General features: G+C 38.3%; 2 protein-coding genes across 2 annotated transcripts in view; one reads left to right on the forward strand and one right to left on the reverse strand.

The window, feature by feature from the left end:
* Window positions 1–548: 548 nt before the first annotated feature.
* FAM168B (family with sequence similarity 168 member B) lies at window positions 549–20,766 on the forward strand. Its single transcript, XM_063306950.1, has 7 exons — window positions 549–801; window positions 9,816–9,896; window positions 10,647–10,730; window positions 13,757–13,899; window positions 14,402–14,579; window positions 15,185–15,312; window positions 16,148–20,766. Exons 2-6 carry the CDS (start codon window positions 9,827–9,829, stop codon window positions 15,295–15,297), a joined length of 588 nt encoding a protein of 195 aa, XP_063163020.1. The 5' UTR covers window positions 549–801; window positions 9,816–9,826; the 3' UTR covers window positions 15,298–15,312; window positions 16,148–20,766.
* A 3,648-nt stretch (window positions 20,767–24,414) lies between these two features.
* The window catches only part of ARHGEF4 (Rho guanine nucleotide exchange factor 4), a 122,406-nt gene continuing 120,825 nt past the window's right edge, over window positions 24,415–25,995 (reverse strand). Inside the window, 1 exon segment of the mRNA XM_063306951.1 lies at window positions 24,415–25,993. Coding sequence (XP_063163021.1) covers window positions 25,721–25,993 — 273 coding nt within the window. The 3' untranslated portion in view covers window positions 24,415–25,720.

Raw genomic sequence — 25,995 nt, forward strand, 5'->3', positions numbered from 1 at the left:
AGCTTCTCTTCAAAAGGTAATACCAGCAGCAATAAATTTATCTATTCAGCTAACTACGGATCCCAAACTATTTTACCTGAACTTCCTCAGCAAAAGAAAGAGGTACTAAAACAACGTTCCCTGGAGAAGTTATCCCGGTATGTCCTTTTCATTTGTCATCAATCCTAAGATTGTATGACTTCTGCATACCTAAACAACCCTTGAAAGAACCTCCAGTCTCTAGTCCTATTCAACAAGACTTATTACAGTAGGTGTAACTGTGCATAGAACAGTGTAACTGTGCATAGAATTGTAGCCTAAATTATTGTGAACAACAGTCTAAATTGCTACACAGGAGCAACTCTGACTCTCTAAATACGGAGTTCTTTTGCTCTGTTTTGTTAAAAAAAAAAAGACGACGCTGCTTCCATTCTTAACCAACGATGAAGGTGCCAAAGCCACTCTGGCCACATGACTAGGGCAGCCGCATCTCGCTCTCTCTCTCGTTCCCCCCTCTCCCTCTGCACGTGACAACAGTTCTTGCCTCGCCTTTGGGGGCTTCAGACGTGTGCGGCCGTCGTCCGTCCTCTGCACACAGCCGACGAGCGGATGTGACGTTCTGGGCCGCTGGGTTGCTGCGCAGTTCTCCGGAGAAGAGAGAAGGAGAACGAGACGGCGAGGCACGGTCGGGGGGGATTGGTTCTTGCGGCAGCTTTCGGCGGCAGTAGCCCTCGCCCAGGCTTGGCCCCCTCCCGCCTCAGGCCCCGAGAGCGAGAGAGCGACAGCCGGGCAGGGGCCGCCGCGACCAAGCGCTGCTGTTCGGTGAGTGAGGGAGCGCCACCTCGGCCCCTCCCCTCCTCTCCTCTCCCCTCTTCCTCAACCGCTGCCGGAGGGGAGGGGGTTGTGGGTCGTTTTCAAGCTGGCTCCCTGTGGCTACCGTTGCCGATGGGGCCACCGCGAGCGAAAGTCGGCCTGGGGAGTTCCTCCCCTGCTCCCGGCCTTCTCGCTCTTCGGCGTTGCAGTCTCCTCACAAGGCCCCGGCGTGGGATGCTTGGCCGAGCTTGAGGCCTCGGCGGCAGACCTCGCGTTTGTGGGCACCTCTGCGCTCTTGTCCGTTCTGAGGCACTTCGTGTTTCTTGGCCTCCCCGCTCTGCATTTCATTTTGGGTTTGCAGGGCGATGCTTGCAAAAACTGTGGATTGACCTCGCTGTTCTTTCCTTTTCCAGAGGCCGTTGCTAAAGGTTTTTTGGAGGGTATTTTGATACCAAGCTGGGAAGTGAGGCAGCCGAACAGTTACTTGGATGTATAATAAATCTCGATTAGTTAGCTTCGATTATTGGGGGCAGTGGAATCTAATCTGGATTTCAATCTAGACAAAAATTTACATAAGAATTAAAACAGATTTGTATTCAAGATATTTGTTGAGAGACAATTATACTCTTATATGTTTGGAGAGGATGCTAGAGGTGTAGGTGCTTCTGCTCTGATCTGTCTTAGAGTTCTGGCATTTTTGTATATGGCCTTTTTGAACTAGTTTATAATCAGTGCAAGCGTGGTCTGAGCTGAGCTGAATAAGGTACGTTTCTTAAATGTGGTCTCTGCATATTTTATTTCTAGTTTTCTTACCCAGAATTTGGATATATTCTGGTTGTATATTTGAATGACTTCCAGGAAGAAAAATGCATCTTTCTGAAAATGAAGTTTGAAAACTGAAGTTTTACTAGTTTAGTCCTAAATTAGATCTTTATTCAAAATTAAAATAGTGAGCAAGTTGTAATGTGAAATCAATTATTGTCATTGATTTCGTTGTGAAACAGTGATCGAATATATATATATTTCATTTCTTTATCCAGCTTCATCCATAGGTATTTGTAAAGTGAAGAATGTATAAGTAATTTTGATTGGATTGCTGTAGATTGTTGTCATTTATCATTCTAGTTCACTATCAAAATACTTTATGAGCTGATAAACTGAGTTATGTGTCTGATGTTTGAGTTGTTTTAATACTAATACTAATATTAAGCTACTGGCAGTTGTTAGGATTTAAAATCAACAGTGACTCTACTTCTATAGCAGACATACCCATGGTTTTTTCATCCAGTTGCTTGACCAATTGAAGTATAAACATTCAATATTGATTGAGTTCACACAGTGTGTCAGGCAAAAGAAGTAGTTGACACACTGGTTCAGTGTGTTGTATGAATACAGCCAGTAGTAGTAAGAACCTGGGCAATGCTATGAGTGTTATTTGTTTTGTGTCCTGCTCTGTAAGTGGAGGAGTGGAAATTCTTGTAGACTTTAGATTATGGCATCAAATCAGCTGAATAGTGTCCTCTCCTTGGAGGGGAAAATTATCTCAATTATTTTTTAAAAATCAAGTTAATTTTCCCCTCCAGGGAATTAGTTCCTGAATAAACATAATGCCTTACAAATGTAAATCATTTTTATAGCCTTATGTATTAATTCTCTTATTTTTGTTAGGAAAATAAAATGACTTGCTAAGACCATGTCTTTTTTAGTTGTTTGTACATTCACTTCCAGTTAAAGACTTGAGAGCATAGAGATAGAAAAAATTCAAGGGGAGGGAGTTCATTTTTTTCCTAACAAATACTCCCCACTTTGAAGTCTATTAATATAATTCATATGAAATGCTTTTAAGGTAAAGTTTTACTCATTTAAAGTATTTATGTAAGATCATTGGTAGCATTACACATTGATGTAACCTACAGAAGAATTTGATCTTTACAAAATTAAACTTCAAGTAACCTGTGAGTTCATAATTCTGTGGGACTGTCTAAATAATATACTTTTGATTGATTACTACAAAACATTTGAGTTTTGTTTTCAGCTTTATTTTTCACCTTAAAAAAATGAAGAATCACATACTTAGGTAGCATAGGCTGCAACAGATGGCATCTATGTATCTAATATTGGATGCTGGATATTTTGCTGCTTCCAAACTAAAGCATTCATATACTTAATCTGGAAGGGACCAACTAAGGAGAATGGTTCTTGTGAGTAAGATTTTTTAAAATCTTAGCTTCCTTGTGAAAGGACCTTCTATTTGATAAAAGATATTTCATCAATAATGAAATTATCATCTGTGTGTTTGATGTTGGGAGTAAAATAGGTTTATTTGAAAAACCACTGTTCAGTTTTTTCCCAAAATAAGTGCAGGATCCATAGGGGGAAGTTTCTCTGTATGGGGAAGTTTCTAGATTCATGTAATCTAGAAGCTTATATCTCTTATTTTTAGCAGAAAAATCTTCTCTGATTTTATGGCCAATAGAACAGTCATCTAGACTTTCTCTCTCTCTCTCTTCCTCCCTCTCTCTCTCGAAGAGTGTGTGTTACATTTGCATTTGGTAGCTGTTCACTGGAACTCTCAACATGAGGTCCAAAGAGGTGTCCATGCGAGTACAGATGTCATCCTAATATCTTATCTTACAGGGAGACAAGCCGTTTTAACAAAGTGTTCTCATAATATTTTAGTTTTAAAATAATGTTTATGTGTTAACATTTGACTTGCTGTTAGAACTTAGTCAAATGCCTTTTGTTCTTTAAATTGAGTATTTTATGACTATTGACTAACATACCCATATTGACTTTGAGTATGTTTTAAAACATACTCATTTCAGGCTGAAGGTTGACATACAATCCATTGAAGACACTGGTTCATGATTTATGGAGCTTTACCATACATGCTTATTTGCAAGGTTCTATCTCAGCAGGCAAAAAGACATTGCTGTCAACTTCTTAAATATTGCAACCATATTTAATCACCTCTTAAATCTTTGCAAAATCTACAGTCAGGACCAGAAATATTGGAGCAAGGATAACTGTTTTGGCATTTGGCCTCTGTATACCACCACATTAAAGTTGAAAGGAAACACAGCCAGATGGGAGCGAAATCAGGACTTTCAGCTGTCATTCAAGGGGTTTGACAAAAGTGGAGCGCTAACCATTCAGGAAGTACAGCCAGTGGCATACACACACACCCATCGTTGGTGGCTCATAAGTAATGGAACGAATTGCTGACAAGCAGCTGCATGGCCAGGTGTGGCCTGTTTCCTGGGTACTCCATGACCAATCAAGCAGATAAAAGGCCTGGAGTTGGTTCTGAGTGTTACATTTGCATTTGGTAGCTGTTCACTGGAACTCTCAACATGAAGTCCAAAGAGGTGTCCATGCGAGTAAAGGAGGCCATCGTTAGGCTGAGAAAACAAAATAAACCCATCAGAGATAGCAAAAACATTGGGAGTGGCCAATACGACAGTTTGGAACATCCTGAAAAAGAAGGAATTAACTGGCAAGCTCAGCAACAGCAAAAGGCCTGGAAGACCACGGAAGACAACTAATGTGGATGACCACAGAATTCTGCCCATGGTGAAGAGGAACCCTTTTACAACATCTAGCCAGATCAAGAACGCTCTTGAGGAGGTAGGCATGTCATTGTCAACATCTGCAGTCAAGAGACGGCTTTATGAATGTAAATACAGAGGCTTCACAACAAGGTGTAAACCACTGGTACTGCTCAAGAACAGAAAGGCCAGATTAGACTTCACCAGCAAACACCTAAAAAAGCCTGCCCAGTTCTGGAATAAGATTCTTTGGATTGATGAAACCAAGATTAACTTGCACCAGAATGATGGGAAGAGAAAAGTATGGAGAAGGAAGGGAACAGCTCATGATCCAAAGCATACCACATCATCTGTCAAACATGGTAGAGGCAGTGTTATGGCATGGGCACGTATGGCTGCCAATGGAACTGGGTCACTGGTGTTCATTGATGACCTAACTGTGGATCAAACTAGCAGGATGAATTCTGAAGTGTATAGGGCTATACTTTCTGCTCAGATGCAGCCACATGCTGCCAAACTGCTAGGATGCTGCTTCATATTGCAGATGGATAATGACCCAAAACATATAGCAAAAGCTACCCAAGAGTTTCTCAAGGCAAAGAAGTGGGATGTTCTTCAATGGCCAAGTCAGTCACCTGATCTCAACCCAATAGAGCATGCTTTTCACTTAAGACAAGACTGAAGGCAGAAAGACCCACAGACAAGCAGCAGCTGAAGGCAGCTGCAGTAAAGGCCTGGCAAAGCATCTCAAGGGAGGAAACTCAGCATTTGGTCATGTCCGTGGGTTCCAGACTTCAGGCAGTCATTGACTGGAAAGGATTTTCATCCAGGTATTAAAGGTGATCCTTATGTTTGTAATGATGTTGGTTTGCTCCATTACTTATGAGCCACCAATGATGGGTGTGTGTGTATGCCACTGGCTGTACTTCCTGAATGGTTAGCGCTCCACTTTTGTCAAACCCCTTGAATGACAGCTGAAAGTCCTGATTTCGCTCCCGTCTGGGTGTGTTTCCTTTCAACTTCAGTGTGGTGGTGTACAGAGGCCAAATGCCAAAACAGTTATCCTTGCTCCAATATTTCTGGTCCTGACTGTAGATTTTGCAAAGATTTAAGAGGTGATTAAATATGGTTGCAATATTTAAGAAGTTGATAGCAATGTCTTTTTGCCTGCTGAGATAGAACCTTGCAAATAAGCATGTATGGTAAAGCTCCATAAATCATGAACCAGTGTCTTCAATGGATTGTATGTCAACCTTCAGCCTGAAATGAGTATGTTTTAAAATGCACACGTATATCTACATCTCATATCTATATCTCAGTTCACTTTATCCTGCGTAACTTTACAACAGGTAATATGTATTTTTTATCCTGAAGCTTGTTTTCTAATCTTGTGCTTAAATCATCAAATTGGAAAGATCCATGAGCCCACACATAAAATACTCATTTTCTGGTAGCTGTCATTACAATTGTGGAAGTAAAATACTTGCATAGAATTCTGTAAACTAGGAATGTCACAGTTGTTTAGTTTAGTTTCAAAGCATGGACACTGTTCTACTTAAATAAATATTAGGGCTGGAAACAATATTACTAATATCCTATGAAATAAGATTCCTGCTGTATTCTTCAACCTCGGTTCTACACACATTGAAGAAAAATGACTACAGTTGGTTTCAGTTGTAGCTACAATGCAGCAGACCTGAATTATTTTTTATATACTTAAATAAGTGTGAATAACAGGGTGACTTAGTTTTAAAAGCTCTTGTGGTAAAAACTATACCAGAGAGTGCATCTACCAGAGATTGGACTGTGGGTGACTGCAGTGCAACTGTATTCTCATGGCTTGGCAGCTTAAAGCTATTTGTCATGTTAAACCCTTGAATGAGTGGGACTTGAGGGGCACAGAACAGAAGATAATACAGGTCCTCAATTAACAACCACAATTGGGACCAGAATCTCAGTTGTTGGGTGAATTTGTTGTTAAGTGGGACACCCATGTGACTACTTCAGTCAATGACTGCAATGTGGAGTCCTTGGTGCTCTCTGAGCCTTGTTGTTTTCTTGCAGACGTTTCATTGCCAGACTAGGCAACATCTTCAGGGCAAAGAGGGAGTGGGCCTTGCTCTCAGTTTATATACTGTGGCTTGCCCTGCTTGTGTTGGTAGGGGCCAACACGTCTGCAAGAAAACAACAAGGCTCAGAGAGCACCAAGGACTCCACAGTTCAACCCTGAGCTACAAATATTTGCTTCAAATGACTGCAATCCCGGTTGTGGTCATTAAGCAATCTCCCAGGTCGTTAAGCGGACAGAGCAAAAGAGCTGCCTGCTGAAGGGTTTCCCCTCCCCTCTGCACAGGAGGGGAGGGGAAACCCTTCGGTAGGCTGAAGGAACAAAGCTCAGAAGATCTCTCTTTCGTTCCTTCAGCCTGCCGAAGGGTTTCTCCTCCCCTTTGTGCACAGAGGAGAAATCCTTGGTGGGGCTGGAGGAACAAAGCAGAAATCTTCAGGATCTGAGCTTTGTTCTTAGGGCTCCATGCAGGGTTTCCCTCCCTTCCATCCTCTCCCACCCCACACTTGCAACCTTCCCTGCCAGCTTCCCCACTGATGTTCTGGGGAAGCCAGCAGACAAGATTGCAAATGGCAATCACATGATTGCGGGGCACTTGGCAACCGGTTGTAAATGCAAGCCGGTTGCTGAGTGCCCGAAATGCAGTCATGTGATCGCAGGAGGTTAGTGCAACGTTTCACAGTGTCCGGAAGTGCTTTATGGGCCATAAAGCACCCTTTCCAAGGCTGTCATTGCTTTGAACAGTTGTTAAGCGATTGGTCATTAAGTGAGGACTACCTATATTTGGGGGGTTTTTATCCACTCTGTAGTCTCTGGCATGCAGGTTTCTGCAGGGTTCTATCTTGGCCTATATAGTTTATAGTAGGACTGTGTAAAGCATTTGAAAGTAGTGCCCCCAGAGTGTCCATGGACATAAGCTGAGCATCCCTTCTCAAAAAGGTTAAAGAAGCCATATTCTCTGGAATGATTGGAGCAATTGCTTTGAAGCAACTGTGTCATGTTACGGCAATCAGTTTGGAAAGCTTTTGAAGCAGTTGAGCTGAGAATGTAGCTGCTTTAATGTTTCAAGAAGGGGTGTGCTTCACTCATGTCAACTTATTTTGCAAAGCACCTCTTTTGAATGTTTTGTATAACCCTGTTTCTAGTTAAATAAATTGGCAGGGACAAGTTACCTGAATGCTTTTAGTAGAATTGTATGCTGATGGTAGTTGTCTGGAAAGCTACAGAATTCTTGAACAAATGTTTAGAGCTCTGTTTCTAAATGCAGTGAAATTTGAAGTTATTTGCCAGCTAAAACTTCAGCTACAGAAAACATACTTAGTCTCTGTCAAGCACACATTAGTTGCATCAAAATTAGTCTAACCAGGATTGTCTTTGAAAACTATGTGGAAACTTCTGCTAATGCAGTCTGGCCAGTCAGACATACTGTAGTTCACTGATTCAGCATTAGTTGTCCTAGTTATGATTAATTTTGTAGGGCTAATTCAGTGCTGTGATTGACTAATATATCCTAAACCTGTTGATGAAGGAAGGGATTTTTTGGCAACCTATCTGTACCACTATAGAGCTACCTGTCCTTTGGCACTGGAAGTTATCTTTGGCCTATTCTAAATGTCAACTTGGTTTGGCGGGCAGTAGGGGTAGGTGTGATGATCAGTAGGGCTTTTCCCCATTAAATAGTATGAATCTACTTCAAAAGGGAAGCTGGAATATTTTTTTTAAAAAAATTAAAACCTGTTGATAATTTAATATAACTGCATTTCATAATTCATGTTGCTGCCATATTGGTGAAGTACTAGAAATGTTTCTCATAACAAATAAAGGGGAATTAGATGCAGGTTAAGGCCATCAGTGGTTCTTAGATCATTCTGATTTATTAGTAAAGTTTATGGATTCATCTGAATGTCACATTGATAATATGAACGTAAATGGATCTTCAGGAAATCTTCAGGCTGCAATATTAATCATGTGTATAAATTAAGTTGCATTACAGTGGAATTCCTGACTAATTGTTTATAACTATATTCTAAGCTTTCAAGTCTGGCTCTATGTACTTCTCCAGACTGCTTTTGCTGAATTCCTCTGAGCAAATTTGTAGTCACAAAAATTAAAAGATGGTTATCTGTTTATTACTGTAATAAACGTTTAATGCACATTAAATAGTTTGAACTTTATTGTTATAGAGTTTTTTTAAATTTAATAGCACAGCTTCTTGTTGAAATCAAAGGGTGGATAGAAATCTCCCTCTTTATGTGTGGGAGATTAGCATAACTGAGAAATGCAACATTCTGCTCTAACTGAAGAGCAGAAAGCTGCAAGTGGAACAGAAGTTTTAGGATTGTAATATTGTTATTTACAGACAATTATTCTTCTGAAGTGCAGAGTATAAAATATTATGGAATGCTATTTTCATGTCTTTTACATATAGTATGCTTTGAATTATGTAATAAAATTTGTTCCATGATAACTAAATCCAACTGGCCTTTTTGATATAACTGTAAATATTTCATTAACACATGCTATAGTTTCATTTCAAATTTCGTTACATGGATATATGTATGTGAGCACATCTGTTTTCCTGTGTCTTACAACTGGTTCATGGCTAATAGTTGAATTTCCATAATCATATTCCTAAAAAGTATTTTATAGCAACTGTAATCTTATGGATTACAGAAATTGCTTACTCATTGATGTAAAATGTACTTGTAGATATCACTTTTGTTTGCAATTTTAAGTGTACTATTTTATTAAGATATTTAATAAAGTTCAGCACTTTGGACTCAGATGCAGAAAGGTGCTTTGGAGCATGCTTGGAGTTCACACACCACCTTTCTGGAACTTATGAAGCATTTGCATCTTTTTGTACAATTGGATGGCTGCCCTCCACAGCTGAAGCACAATCACAAGAACAGATGTTTGCTTTATGGAGTTGCAGAGAGGTGCTGCATGTTTGTCCAGTAAGGCCCTTTTTTGTTTTCAAATCTAAAGCCCTGTGGAGCCCAGATATCTATAACTCACCCTATATCTAAGGTACTCATCAGAGAGTAAGCCCTGGTGAAATCTAAGATTGAATAACTGTCAGTCTCAGAATTGCATTGTTAGAGATATTGTCAATTAATCTACTTGATACAATATATAAATGCCACTCTGAGAAAAACTTTTTTTTTTCCAAATAGAACCAAATCTCATTTAGTTGTGAATATGTGATGCACTACTAACTTAGGTATGCTGCTTTTTATAATATATAATCAGTTCAACTAATAGGTTTGTCATAAAGAGATCTTTTTTAAAGATGTGCTTTGCCGTATTCCCATATTCATAGTAGAGAAGGGTAACGAAGATAGCAGATTTAATGAATTCATACTGTTAAAGCATTATAATTTACTAACAGACTGACTTTTCCCCTTCAGTTATTGAAATCATGAATCCTGTTTATAGTCCTGGATCTTCTGGGGTTCCCTATGCAAATGCCAAAGGAATTGGGTATCCAGGTATGTAACTGAATCTCATAAAACATACTGCTGCTATGGTTCCTATTTATCAGACCAGATGCTATGATTATCTCAGTTATGAATCCAGTTTGTATGAATAATTACTACAGTCTTCTCCAATATGGTAGCCTCAAGATGTATTGGCACTAAGTTCCCAGAATTCCAAGCATATCTGGAGAGTTCTGTGTTGAAGAAGGCTGAGTAGCTTTTAAGAAGGTATTGACTTAGGACTGTGCCATCAATTTTTTTCCTTTTTACATAAGGGTATAGAAATTTAAAACAGGAGTTCTAATTACGTGTACCTATGCTGCTTGGTATGGAAAATGTAAAGTGCTGATGCTATATTCCATTCTGCAGCCAGAAAAATTAGGACATGAACTGTAGGTTTTTGCACAGAAGTTAAAAGGAGATTTTTGACCAGGTTTCCCCAACCTGGATTCCCACCAGATGTGTGGACCAGTTCCCAGAACTCCTTGGCATAGCTGTTGTTGGGAATTCTGAGTTGCAAACCACAGCTATGGAGGGCATCCAAGTTGAGCAAGGCTGTTTTTGAAAAGTGTTGATGTGGCTAATTAAATAAATAAATAGTTCAGGCATTTAAATAATATACTTTATATGGCAAAATATTGCCTCATGTTATAGATTGAGATTATATTTACTTAAATTATTTTATTAGTATTAATTTTGCTGCATGACAGTACAAGTAGAATGTTGATAAATCTGAAAATAATTTTCAACTATTCCTTTCAGCTGGGTTCCCAATGGGCTATGCAGCTGCTGCTCCTGCTTATTCTCCTAACATATATCCTGCAGCAAATCCAACATTCCAAACAGGTATATGGTAGTACTGCAGAATTCAGTAATTTAAATTTTAAGTTATTTCACATACTGAAGCAGAAGAGAATATATGTTGCCATCTATGGTAGAACGAGTGACACGTAAACACTAAGTAGCCAAATCTTTCTTGAAGGACCTCTCTGTCTGAAAATGTCAAACACAAAGGCAACAGGAAAATTTCCTACTATTAGTTCATGCTGGGTATTCCTTCATTGGTTAGATTTGTCCATCTTGTATTTTAGAAAAGCATAGTAACCCACAGAGGAATAGCTCTCTGCTTGTGAATGGGATTTGGATGCCTGATCATTTTTTGGAAAGATAATAGGTATGGGTATTGGCTTCAGAATAGCTTTTTGGCTACATTTTTGATAATGGGAACATATAGTCCATTTTCAGAAGCTCAGAGTCATCCTTTTTCATGATGTGGGGAGAGCAGTTCAAACCTATGACCAGGGATGGAGTGCCTTGCTATATAAGCTGTCTTTCTGTTACAATTATGGAATGCCTCAAACACTCTCAAAGGTAAGATTTTTCATGCTGCAGCAATAGAGTTGAAATTTGTGCTGGGCATTGTATTAAGTTCTGACAAAATGGTCCTTTTAGTCAAGGAAGTCAGGAAAAGGATTGGACTTAAAGCCAGATCATATCCCTGTTCCCCTTCAAAGCAGCTGGATGTCGTATTGTGGCAAGCCAAACTAAAGCCCACTTGTGGCTTCATCTCCATAGAAACAGTCCTTCAAACCACCACAGATACTTTAATCCTTCCCAAGAAGCCATTTTGCCCCCAGTGCATATTCACCATCATTTCTTGGGCTTAACACGACAGCCACAGATTGGCAGGATGCACAAGTTTACAACTGCCACAAAGAACAGAGAAGAATCATCTTGGGAAGGATGGGTTTTACTGGTGGTCCTAGGGGTTGAATGGAATGGCTGAAATAACAGGAATTTTTCACTCCTCTTGTTTGTCCCATGAGATCAGAGTTTGGCCATTATCAGGAACAAAGCAGTACAGATTTTTCTTCCTGTATATGTTGATGTACAAGCTATATTCCTCTAAGTTTGTGTATTCCTGGAAGTATCTGTTCATTCAGTGAAATAGCATACACTAAGGTATCTGGTCTACCTACCTCATGAATTGAGTTCTGTTTCGCTTACTGGCATCCTCACGCAGTTATGCTATAAAGGTATGGAACCGTCCACTGTGGTGTTAAATCAGTGTCACACTGTATTATTTGATGGAAAACAATTGTAAATTGAAGACCATGTCACCCCAAAGAGGAAGAGTAGATAAAGTACACCTGCATACACTCTTCCTAGTCTTGTCAACCCAGCTACAGGTGAACTTAATTCTGGAAATTTCCACCTGTGTACATAACAGTATATAGATGTTTGTGGGTGTGAGAGAAAGATTTTTATAAGTGCAGATACGTTTGTGGAGTCTCAGGACAAAAATAATGTTATATTAATAACTACCAGTTAAAATTACTTGTTTATAAAGTACAGTACCCCATTTATAAAATTAATTTCTGGAGAACAGCTGAAATAGATGACTAGAAGAAGGCAAAAGTTGTCATTCTTGAAAAAGCAGAATCTACAGAACTACTGTCAGTCAGTCTGATACTGATACCTGAAAAAATTGAGAACAGATGATAAAGCAAATTATCTAAAGCATCTTGAAAACAATACAAGGGATTTGCAAGAAGAAGTTTTGTCAGATTAACCCTGTTATTGATCTGATAATTTTAATAGATTGTGTAAATAATGTAGCCGTGATATATCTTGGTTTCAGCAAAGCATTTGACAGTACCCTATGATATTCTGTTTAACAAGCTAATTGTGAACTGTAAGGTATGACAAGTGGATATATGACTGACTTGAAAAACATAGAATGTTCCTCAATAATTCTGTGTCAGATTGGAGTAGGTACTGAGCAAATGCTACAGGGTCCAATCTAGTTCTTGTACTTGTCAACATTTATATTAATAAGTTGGATTAAGAGGTAGAAAGTATGGTTATCAACTTAGCAGGTGACACAAAATTAGGTTCAGTAGCTAATATAACCACAGAAGACAGGGAAAAAAATCAGAACTATTTTGATAGAAAATGGGCTGGAAATAATAGAATGTAATAGAAACAAATGCAGAGTTCTTCACTTAGGAAAAAGTAGCTCAGATGCATAGGTATAGGATAGGGATATACCTGGCTTGATGATAATGCTTGTAAAAAAATCTTGGAATAGCAGTTCATTTTAAAATGAATATGACTGCAGTGGTATTTGACTGCAAAAAAGACAAATGCAGTTTTAGACTGCATCAGCACTGGTATAGTTTCTGAATCAGAGAAGTAATAGTTGTAAACTTGGAGGCAATAATCCAGAATTTATTACAGTAGCAGTAATCAAGAATGTATTTATTTTTTTATGCCTTAACATATGTGCATTTTGTGAACCTCCCAGAGTCATTGGGAGTCAGGCAGCATACAAATTTGATTACTAAATAAATAAAAGTAATAAATGACATAGGAAGCATTACTTTTTACATTGTGCTTATTAGTTTGCATTTCTAGAAGCTGAATACTTTCTTGACTAGTCTTGATCATTGCACATATTTTACCGTTCTGTTTCTGCTTATATAGGTTCTATCACCAGGGGTTGAGTCTGCAGGATGATTGTACTGATGGTTGTGGATTTGTTTTTTAACCTTGGCCGCCAATTTGATATTGTGATGTTGTTGTAATACTGTGTTTTTAACTGTTGTTAGCTGCGCAGAGTTTTCACGTTGAGATGGGTGGCCATATAAATTTAAATAAATTGGAGCTGGGCAGCAATTTCCTTCATTTTTTGCTTTTTTTAATTAGAAAGAAATGGATCATACCAATTCTCACTGTTTATTAATCTGAATATTACAAATTTTTGAAGCATATATGAGTTATGGTATACACAGTACATGTGCATGAGAGTTAAGAAAATTTAACCGAAGTAGCTCAAAACTAAGTTTACATTTGGATATCTTTTAATATAGGTTATACACCAGGCACCCCATATAAAGTCTCTTGCTCACCCACCAGTGGTACAGTGCCTCCTTATTCTTCATCGCCCAATCCTTACCAAACTGCAGTATACCCAGTTCGAAGTGCCTATCCACAGCAGAATCCATATGCACAGGTAAAAAGTGTAGATTTGTTCTTTGTGTTAATTATATAACTGGAACTATGCTGTTTTCTAGATTCTTGGTGGGTTTTGGGGGGGGTATAATCATTAATCATATTTATATATTATAAATCAGAATTGCAGTGAATTCTGGCTTACAGTTGATGATCTCCCCCCAAAACGGCATGGTTGTTGGCTTCTTGTTTCTGGCTTGTTTGGAGATACCAGCCAGAAATTCTGGTTAATGTACAACTATACTTGTGTTTCCCAATTACTTCAGATTGATTATTCCAGCTTGCTTGAGCAGCTCAGTTAATCAGGAATAGTTTTGAGAGAACTGAAAACTCATTATTACTGATGAACAGTAATCGGTTCTTTTTTTCCCCCCTTTTTTGAAGGGCCCTACTCTTACCTGATGTGTATAAATAAAATGCATTTCCTTGAAACCATGTAGCCTTTAAATATATACCAATAGTAGTGGAATGAATTTCAGTAAACCAATCATTTTTTTCAACAGCAAGGCACATACTACACACAACCTTTATATGCAGCACCACCCCACGTAATCCATCACACTACAGTTGTGCAGCCCAATGGAATGCCTGCAACTATGTATCCAGCACCAATTCCACCTCCCAGAGGAAATGGTGTCACTATGGGAATGGTGGCTGGGACCACAATGGCAATGTCAGCAGGTATGTGAATTTTTTTATTCCCACAGTCTGTGAGGTGGTATTGGTATTGTAGAGCACTTGATACCCCTTAGTGTGGCCAGTCAGGTAACATATAAATTCTCAGGCAACCAATGTTAAACAGATAACCTCTTCAGGACATAGAGATGACATTCTTGATTCTTGTAACTAATATTAACCTTTTGACTATTAAACAAATTTTAAAATGCAGGTCATCCTGTGACAGTCTGCCTCACAAGTCACAAGTCAATTGTATACTAATTATTCTGATTTGCAGAATATTTATTGGCTGTCTGTCAAACTGCAGAGAGAAGCTTTCACATGGTAATGCAAGAAGTGAATTATATTCTGTGCCATGCCCTTAAAATCATTTTGGTTGGGAATTCTATAAATTACAGTCCTAAAATATTTGGAAGACACAGACTGTGGAAAACTGATATGAAGTGCTAGGGAAGCAAAAAAAACAGGACTGCAGAGTCTGCAAATGTAATTTCTTTAAGTTCTGCAACAGAAATTCTGGTGGCTATGCTGACTTTCAAATTATTTCTAAACAGTGAAGAGCAGTAATTATGAAGCAATTAAGTGCAGAACTATTTTTCCCTCCCCAGGTACCTTGTTGACAACACATTCCCCAACTCCTGTAGCCCCGCACCCAGTTACAATGCCCACTTATCGAGCTCCAGGAACTCCAACCTATAGTTATGTGCCCCCACAGTGGTGATTACCATTGCCCAGTGTAAGTATTGGTATATTTATAGTCATAATGATTTCTCTACCATAGGACTGTCAAAAGTCAGGCTGGACTAAGATTTTGACAGTTTTGAAAGGAAATTCTCTTGAACATACCAGCTTTGAATGATAAATGTGAGCTTGTTTGTTGGAAATAATGTTTTCTGCACATGACTTTATCTTTCTGGTGAAAGTCTTGAATCCTTAATGAGAATTAACACATAATTTTTCATTCTATACAAATTAAGTTGTTGGCATACTTGGGTAAGTGACAGTGTTCATTTACACTGTTAAATAATTTTATTTTGAGCTTTAAGTTACTTGGATATTTGACACAGAAATTTTCGAATTCAGTTTAACCTAAAATATTGTGTAGTGACAAATAGAACTAGCTATGAGTGATTTCTACTTCTTTTGTTAATATAGCACAGTAGGAAATACTGTGAAAATATACTGTTGAAAATATCCCCTACAAAACTCCATCCTTCCCCTAATTGAAACATGCTTTGGATAACTACTGATTGGCTGAACTGGTATGTTTAGTATTGAAGGATTTGCATTTTGTATTTGGTTATTGTGATGGAACAGCCATATAAACATTTTTGTGAAAATACAGCGATCCAGAAAGGTAATGCCAACGAGACAGAATAATAAGACAATCTTGCGGCAGAATACAAATGTTTAAGCTGCTTGTTCTTGATGAATGACAGTCCTGAGTAGAGAGGTAAATTCTGTGTTCAGTCAATGAGTGGTATGTGCTTTGGAATGGAGGATAGAACTGGTAGCATTAACTGGTATTGAGATATTACTTAGCTCCTTTTTTGCCCTTCTTTTGAATGCAGATTTGAAGATGGGAGATATGCAATCAAGTAACTGAGGTTTAAAAGTTGGTGCTGAAGCCTTCATGCCTCCAACCAGGACTTGTTTCTTCTGAATGCTTGCAATCCTTTGCTCAACACTAATTCCACTGAAGACTTCCCAGTGCTGCATATCTTACATCTTGGAACTCCAGCAGTTAGTCTTAAAGCAAATCCTGTTTTGTGGACTGTCTTGCAATTTTTAGCTAATTATAATGATTAAAGGGAGTATAAATTTATTGATTCATATCTAGTTGAATGCATGTCTAAAACTCGCAAAGCTTGCTCAACCTACCTGCTGTGACTGATGCAAAAACTGTCATATGCAAAATCCAAAGGAGCCGAAAAGTATTTTACAATTTGTATCACTAATGCACTGTTGTAATGTATGCAGGGTCTTAAAGAGATAGAATTGTGACAGTGATTTTTTTCATCAATATACGTTAGCAAGTGTGTTAACCTTTTAAGGTACCAGGTAAAGAAGGAACAGTTTGGTGGTATTTTTCTTTCTGGTTCAGTGACTGGAAAATGACTTTGTAGAAATCTTACAAAGGAACCGTTCATCATTTTATAAGTTTTCCATTTCCACTTTTTGGATTCAGTGTTATTACAGACATTCTCAAGGACAAAAACATATTACAGGAAAAACATGGTTAACAGTCTTGCTGTCTAAAGCATCAATCATCATTGGAATGTTTGGTGGAAAATCATCTACATAATGGTTTACCTCCTAGAACAGTCTTAAATGATTGATGTCAGTGATTTCCACACTGCTGGTAGAATAAAATTTTGTTCAAGTTCAGGTCCCCCCCCCCCAACAAAAATGTACTGATCTTGGCCAGATTTAAAAAGTTTGAGCAGCTTGCTTTTGTAAAAGCATAGTCATACCAATATTTCAATAGAAAAGAATTCAACATATTCTGAAGAAAATGTCCATTTTTGATATATTAAAGGGGAGCAAACTATTTAAAACGTTTTATTGGCTTGTTTTCCTTGCAGCATGGATATGAACAAAGTGTGGAAGTAATTGTTAGGATATACATTTTCATAAAAAGTAGGACTAAATTAGAAAGATCAAGTACAAAGATTCTCATTGGTAATAATATTCTTTTGGCATAATCTTGGGCATATACTTTTTTACCTCCTAAATTACATTTGGAAAAATTGGAATTAAGAAAACAGATGCAGTATTTCATTGCAGTGAACCACTTCTGAACTCCTTGCCTACAGCTTTGAGTCTTTGTAGAAGTACCTCATTCAACGCTGTGGGGATATAGGGCTAGTCTTGGAACCAGTTTCTGTACCAAAATTATTATGGGATTTTCAAAATTTTATTTTAGGTTTTAATTTCAGTGCTAAAAGCAATCAAGGGCTTTCTTTGAATTGGCACCAATTATTATTTTTCCCCAGTATTTCCTGTCTGCAATAAATAGTGTAGTCAAAGGTTAAAATGTTCCCTTTTAAAGTTAACATTTATAGATTAGTTTATAGTATCGGTAAAATATTTGCAAGTTGGTGTTTTTTTAATTGTGAGACTAAGCATCCCTTTGGTTTATTTTGGGATGATCAGTTTTTAAATCAGATTTTGCAACTACTTATACGTAGCTTGGAAACTGATTTTAGTACTACCATCCTATTCTTTTTTCCCTGGGGCAAGAGGCTTCTGTGCCGCAAATCCCTTTGAGGACAGGACCTTTATGACATTTAAACAGTAACATACTCCTTTTTGTATTTAAGATGTATTTTCTTTGGATCATTATATGATACCTTTATCCAAATGCCAGTGACACAACATAATCATATGTATTGTTACATTTTAATCTTGAGCACTTATTGCAGCCTAGAAAGTTCTGTATCCATAGAACAAGCAAATTCCTTCTCTCTTGCCATTTGGGTCTGCTTAGCTATTCCATTTGTGAGGTTGGTCATCGTTCTGAAGAGTGCTCCTTATTCAGTATGGACACTTAGCCAGTATAGCAGGCTTTTAAAGTAAAATGTTTCTTGCCAGATTATCAGATGTGAGTTTTGAAAATATAGATATTCCAGGAACATGTTGAAAATAAATAAAAGCACTGCTGCCTCTAATCTCTTTACTTAAATGTCCTGAAGTCTATAGCTAATGCAGCACTTTGTAAATGGTGAAGACAAATTGTAATTTATTCTCCTCAAGTTTCAGATTTCTAAATGCTTCCTTGGTTGGTTTTTTTTTTTTAAAAAAAACAGTGATAGTAACAGCCTTTAGGTAATCTGACTTTGAGCACTTTTTTCTGAGTTATGTTATTGGATTCATCTGCAACGGAGGAATAGTACTTCTTGCAAAAATTACTGCACCTTCCAGAAATCCTAATTTGGGGGAGGGGGGAATAGGGCAATGGCATTTTATTGGAGATAATTCCATACCTCCAATAGCGTCAGTAGGAAAGTAACCAAAAGCACAGTGATGAGAGGATGTATATAGCTTGGTATATTGTTGCAAATAATTAAAAAAAAAGCATGAATATGAAACTGAAAGTTTGTACTTCAAATGGATGTACTAGACAGGGGATATTGTGGAATTTTTTCTCCTTCTGTCTGTTAGTTCCCTGTTTAGAATCCCTGTGTGGGAGGGCGGGTGAGGTAAAGCCTCTAATTCTTAGTATATGGTTGCATTGAAACTCCCCAGAAAGCTTTAAAGGGGGTTAATGCAGCAGAGACAAGGCTCCAATCAAGCTGCTTCCAAACAAATGCAGCCTCTAGAAGGGAATACAGTAACATATTACAGCAATAACAGAGAAAACAAAAGATCTGAGTTTAATTTCAAAGTCTATGTTTTTAAATAATACTGAAAACATTGTTTAGGAGATGTTCTCAAAGTAGGTAACACAATATTCTATGTCTCTTTTTTTTAATAGCAAAATAGTCACATTCTACAGATACTTTATATTTGGCCAAGAAACTTGTAGATGTAGTCAGTGGTATTAATGCTAACCAACTGACAAGAAACTAAATCTCCCATTTTAATTGAGGTGATAGATGTATAACCAAAATATTATTGTTGATATACAGACATTGAAATACTCTGAGAAGCTCATATGTTACCACAAAAGGTGTCTTGATGCCACGATGGAATAATGGAGAGTAGGTGGTTTTTTCCTTTATTTGGATTCCTGAAATGCAAACCCAGTGAGAACATAATTTTTAATCTGTCATGACTAAAACTTGGCATAGGCTCCATATAGTAATATTCCATGACCATCACAAAGTAGTTTTAACTTCAGTGGAGAATTTTGGATTTATTCGGAAAAACTTCTTTTCCTGTGTGTTTCTACTGAGCATTCCTATTGCTTGGTTATGGAGTTATAAAGCTAAGTTAATTTTGTTACAGTTAAAATTCAGGAAGCAAAATATTTTCAACTAGTTTGTATTGCAATGTTGTGTTGATACTATGAAGCAAACACCCAACAGTGGGTGTCTGTTCTGGGGCAAAAAAAAAAAATAGGCATTGATAATTAATTTTTTGATAGTGAAACTCAGCATTGCATTCTCTATTAGGTAGTTTGCTAATTAAGCAAATTCCCTTTCTGTCTCTGCCTGCAAACACTGAGCCCCAAACCTAGAAGTCACTTTGTGATTTTTTTTTTAACCTGTGCATAGAGTTTGTTTGCACTTGGCCTTCCCTATTGACTTACATAGAGGAACAGCTATGCGTAGTCATTCCTTCTCAACATATCCAACAGTCCCATCCATGTGGAATAATAATAAAAGGGAGAAAGCTGTGCAGGCAAGGGAGTTGCATTTATATTAAACATCTATTTCTCTCTTGGTCTAGCTGCCAGTCATGCCAGTCAGTAGAGATTGAAAGACAGCAAGGGACAGCTAATGGGAGGAGTGTATTATCAGAATTCTTGAACTGTCTCTTCAGCCTACTGAAGACATTTTATTGGTGTTTATGAGATACTGAGATAGCTATTTTAAATGGAATGGGCACTCTTTCTAAAATGACATGGAAATATTTGAGCATCCCAATATCAGGAGCCAATTTAACATACCTAGATAGTCTGAACAATTTGACTTCCAATTCCCTGTCATCAATATCTGTGTGACTTTTTCCAACTGATACGACTTTTGAGCACTTAGCAAGCAAACCGTGGAAGCTTCACTTAGCTTGCTGCTGTACAGACTTGTTTTTAGTAGAATGGATTTGTTAGTGGGATTTTATTGTAGTGCTATTATTGGCTGCCCTTGTGGGGTGAAAAGGGGAGTGCATGCAACAGAAGTGCAAGAGGCCCCAGTAATAGTGTTGTTATGAAATAGGCACAGGTTTCCTTTTTATATAACTTTTTTTTTAAAAAACTGTCTTAAAACAGTTGTATTGGTACTTTTTCCCAAGTTTAGGTCAATGTTGTCTTCCAGAAGAAGTTTAAAGCATCACATCTGCATTGAACTTTTGCATCAACACATAGGAGTGGCAATTCCATTCTGAGCCAGTTGTGTAAAATTCATTTTTATTATACAATCCAATGAGTAGATGAGCTCAGAGTTAAATTCTTAAAAGCACGTTTATGTAACAGGAATTGTTATGTATTAATACTTCAGTTTTCAATAAAGATTGACTGTGTTGCTTATTGTTGTCTTTTTCTTTGGCAACTATAATCCTCAAAAATATGTTGTGACACTTAAATGACGTTCAGACTTTTCCAACATGCACTGTACTAGAAATTATCCATCCCTGACAGGCAATCTGGCACATTCTACATGTTGTGGATTGCAGTTGCCATCAGTCTCAGCCAGCAAAGCTATTGGCAGTGGATTATGGGAATTGTAATCTAAAACATCTGAAGGAAATCATATTACCTGCCTCTGATCTATTGACCAACAGTAGTTTGATTCACATCACACTTGCTCTCTTACACCATAAAATTTTAAAACAATTTGCAAGTTTCATTGAAAGAAAAATGTTAAAGTGAGATTAGCACATGTTAAGTTCTCTACTTGTATAAGAAAATTTTCTGCTTTAGCAATATCAAATGTTTCATTTTAAATTTTATATACTTTTAGGGAACTGTAATTTTGCCATATTTAATAAAAGTTGGGAGGGGAGTCTGGTATTGGAAGGGACCATTTAGGTCAATGAGTCCAACTCCCTGCTCAGGGCAGGAATTTAAATTAAGGCATTCCAGGCAGATTGCTATCTAACCTTCACTGAAATATACCCAATAGAAGGAACCCATGACCCCTCTCGGTAATTGGTTCTTGTCAAACTGGAAGCTTTTTCAAACAATCTGCCTTCCTGTAACTTAAATCTGTTTCATGTTCTGCACTCGAGAGATCATACCCTTCAGTGTGACACTCTCAGATATTTGAAGAATGCCACTGTATCCCCCCTCAGTCAACTTTTCTCAAGGCTATACACACCCACGTTCGGTCTCTTCGTAGGGCTGTTTCTGCTCCCTGCAACTTCATCACCTTTCTCTGAACCTATTCTAATTTCTCTGAATCTTTAAATGCATGATGTCTAGAATTGAAGGCAAGACCTGATCAAAACCAAGTAGAGTGGAACTATTACCACTCTCCTTATTTGATGTGAATACAGTCCTCGACTTAGAGCCATCTATTTAACAACCATTTGAAGTTACAACGGTGCTGGGAAAAGTGACTTAAGGCCAGTCCTCACACTTCACCGTCGCAGCATCCCAGTGGTCACGTGATCAAAATTCGGGCATTTGGCGACCAACATGTATTTAAGATGGTTGCAGCATCCCAGGGTCCCATAATCGCCATTTGCAACCTTTCCAGGGGGCTTCCGACAAGCAAAGTCAATGGGAGCCAGATTCGCTTAATGACCATGGCAAAAAAGATTGTAAAATCAGGTGTGACTCACTTAATGACTGCATCACTTAGTGACAGAAGTTCCAATCCCAGTTGTGGTCATAAGTCGAGGACTACCTGTAATGGTAAACTCAACTATTTAGAACAATGTGAGGTGAAACTGATGTGGGAAAGCACTAAGTCAGAACGCTGATACAGGGCTTTGAAAGATAAGCAGCAAGCAAAAGGGATTGGTCTATGTGTTACTGGTTTTATTTCACATTTTCTCAAGTGTGATTATTATGAATACATAGAACAGTTTATAGCCTTGCTTGTGTTGCAGTCACAGTACCACTGGATCCCAAATTTATATTGGACATTTGCTTTGGTGTGGGCTAAAACTAGTAGCATATTTCATGCAGTATTATATGATTTAATGAGATGCTTTGAAATATGACAAATGCTATCAACTGAAACATGAATTAAATTACTTTCTACATTGCAACCTCCAATAAGTTATTCCAGAGATTTTTTTTTTCCCAATTAGATCTTTTGCCAATTTTCCCAATTAGATTTTTCCCAATTAGATTTTTCCCAATTAGATCTTTTAGTATGGGGAACTTCTGATCTATACCTCATCCAATTATTAAGAATTTCTCAAGAATAGTTTAATCTTCTTTACTAATTAGAGAAGTATATGTTTTCCCCTTTTCTTATAAGAGATATTTTACAAATTCATCATTTACCTAGTAGTTGTCAAAATTGTTCAAGTAAAACACAATAGGTTCTCTCCATTTAAATGAAAGAAACAATACTAAGTTCTGAAGTTACCTGGGCTATTTCCAGGTAACCTCAGAACAATGTTTATGGATGTGTATGTTGCTAACGTTTTTTTTAATTTGTCATTCTAGCATTGTTAAAGCATGATGTCATTCAATTTGTGGAAATCTCACCTGACAGAGTAGACTTTCATGTGTTATTCCTCTCAATTACTGTATAAGCAAGCAATGATTTTGAGGTTTTTAACTTAACCATATCAAAGTAAAAATAGCTTGGGACACATTTGCATCACTGCCAGCTTCCCTCGACTAACTGCTGTGTGCTTGAGTGATTAGACTGCAACTTTAGCATATTATCTGTATAGGCTGTGTTGATGCAACATACTAAAAAGCTCAGTTAAACAGCTGCATGGACACTATCATCTCTATTCCACATCACAGTTTAATCAGGCTTTGTGCTTTATTATGTCATCCTACTCAGAAATAGCCATTTCAGGTTTGGGGGAACTGGAATGGTTTGTTATAGACTATAGCTCCTAATTTCCAGTATCATAGTAGGTTCAGGCAACATGGTAAGTCACAAAGGTTGGTTGAAGTGCAACATCTGATGGGAAGTGTGGTTGTGGCACAGCTGAGCATATTGTGTGAGCAGGAGGCAGCACCTGTCTGAAGGAGGTTGATTTTAAAAAAAATACTAGACACTCTCACCCAATTAGCATTTGAGTAGAGGATGGAATGGAATACCAGGATTGTAGATTGGACTGGAAAGCTGAAAAGGTATCCCAGAAGACAGTGTGGAACCGGTATTGTACTGTGGCCAAAAAAACCAGCATGATTATGTCCACATGGTTATGAGAACTGAGTGTTAATTCAAAGACAAATTATCTGGCTGTTATCTTTGCAATTTTCCCTGATTATTCTGGATCTATTCAAATTGATTGATTCATGTAGTAACATGAGAGTGAATGAACTGCATAATTAACATGATTGCTATTTGTGACTCAGCATGACCAGATGTTAATTCACCCATACTATGTCACTTTTTTTTTTTAAGAGTTCTGGCTTCCTAGAAACTTTGGTCATATACATTTGTTATCCTACCCTCTCCCATATTGTCTGGTTTTCTTGAGAATAAAACCCAGTCATCCACCATTTCAGTATGTAGAACTACAGATACATAATGATACATTAAATACAAGGATACACCTAGTATGAAACGAAAATTGTGTGCCCACTGCTCCAAGACAGACTGACTAGTTGTTCACTTAGGTAAAGGTTTCCCTTGACATTAAGTCCAGCCATGTCCGACTCTAGGGGGCGGTGCTCATTTCCGTTTCAAAGCCGAAGAGCCGGCGTTTGTCCATAGACACTTCCGTGGTCATGTGGCCAGCATGACTAAACGGAACGCCGTTACCTGCCTGCTGAAGTGGTACCTATTCATCTACTCACATTTGCATGTTTTTGAACTGCTAGGTTGGCAGGAGCTGGGACTAGCAACGGGAGCTCACCCCGTCACGCGGATTCGAACTGCCGACCTTCTGATCAGCAAGCTCAGCAGCTCAGCGGTTTAACCAGCAGCGCCACCACGTCCCTGTTGTTCACTTAAGAGTAATCAAATGCAAAGGACATGCTTATTGGGCTAGAAGACATTTCTGCATAAGAAAAAAGAGACACACAGAGTAAAAGTCAGTTTTACAATTTTCTTTATGAAATTAAATGTAACCCCTCCAAAGGGGGAAAGAGATAGTGCAAGAATGATTCTGTACATGCTTCTGGATTTTTATAGCCGAAGGCTGGTCAGCTACAGTTGGACACTGCATCTTGCATTGCACTGCTGAATACTCACTCCCCTGCAATAGTGTCATGCCAGGGCAGGTTGGGTTCTTCGCTTTAATTTCACAGTATCAGGAAATCCCTAAACAATGGGATTCAGTCAGTTATGGCTTCTATCTATTTCACTATTGTAAGGCAAATCTTTATCTAATCAAAAGATTATATGGGGAGGGGGGGTGCCATCAATTTTCAAGTGGTTAGTGTCTGATTATACACTCTCCATAGAAATTGGCAAATCTGTGTCCCTGTCTTTCTGTTAAGCATCCTCACTTCCTCTGCAGTGTTGCATAGGTGATAGTTTCCAAATAATACTGCTTAGTTTGTAAGTGTCTGGCATGTCTGAAATTAATCTTTAGACAAATCTATGTCATATATCTTTAGGAACATGGGCCAGCCTTTCTTCCACCTGGTGCCCCCTAGATATGTTGGGACTGTAACTCCCAGAATCCCCAGAAGCTCACTGTGCCTATTTTGGAATTCTTGAAACGGGACTTCCACAGGTTTGGTGGACATCAAGTTGTGGAAGGCTGATACAGGCTTCCAAATGTTGGCCTTCTTCAGTGGAAAAAAAGAGGCAAACGAGGCATCAAGTTAAAACCCAACAAGACAGATTACAAACTTACAAAATACAGTTATTTGCACTGTTACATAAATAAACATTTTAAAAACATTGAGAAAAGTTATAGTTGGCCAGGAACTATGATAAATTGTTTGTAGAAAGTAAAAGTAATTAAAAGGTAATTCAGGCTCATTTCCCCCTCCCCCATGACATACATTAACTTAACTAGGTTGCAAATGCCCTGGCTGTTAGCCACGCTTCGGGTTAGTCAATCAAGTACTGGTTCCAGATCAGCTGTTTGGCCTTCTCATCGGAAAAGATGAAACTTGATCCCTGGGAATGCTCAGTCTATTCTGGATCTTTGAAAATTTGGGTAAGAGGAGGGAAGTCCCTCATCCCAGGAAAATGGGAACCAGTAGGAACGTTAAATAGCTGCTCAGAGCAAATGGCCAAGAGGTGATGGTAGCTGCTCATCTACTGTCATCTTTTCCTGTCAGCCTTTCTTGAAGCCCAAAATAAATGTTCCCAGATGAAAGGGCGGTCCAGAAGAAAATTGACAAAGAGAGGAAGTTTTTGTTAAAAAATGATTCTAGTCTTCTCCTAGGTACTCAGTCTCAGCTCATTTTCACCAACATACGCACATGCACACATACACCACAAGGTCATGAACACTTTGAAGCTCTTCCAGTTGATCCAAAGTAAAGGCGGACGGGGGATGCTAAGCCAGGAGGTGGAGGCAGTGCTTGGGCTTGCAGGGCTGAAGCATAAAGTGCTTTCTTGAAAGGGATTCAGGCACAAGGTCAGGCTGCTTCCCCTTATTTTCGAAATGGTGCCAGCCTGCTGATATTCTGCCAGAAGTTTGAAGGTTTGCGCTT

Source organism: Candoia aspera, chromosome 6 (genome assembly GCF_035149785.1).
Source record: "Candoia aspera isolate rCanAsp1 chromosome 6, rCanAsp1.hap2, whole genome shotgun sequence".
Taxonomy (NCBI): Eukaryota; Metazoa; Chordata; class Lepidosauria; order Squamata; family Boidae; genus Candoia; species Candoia aspera.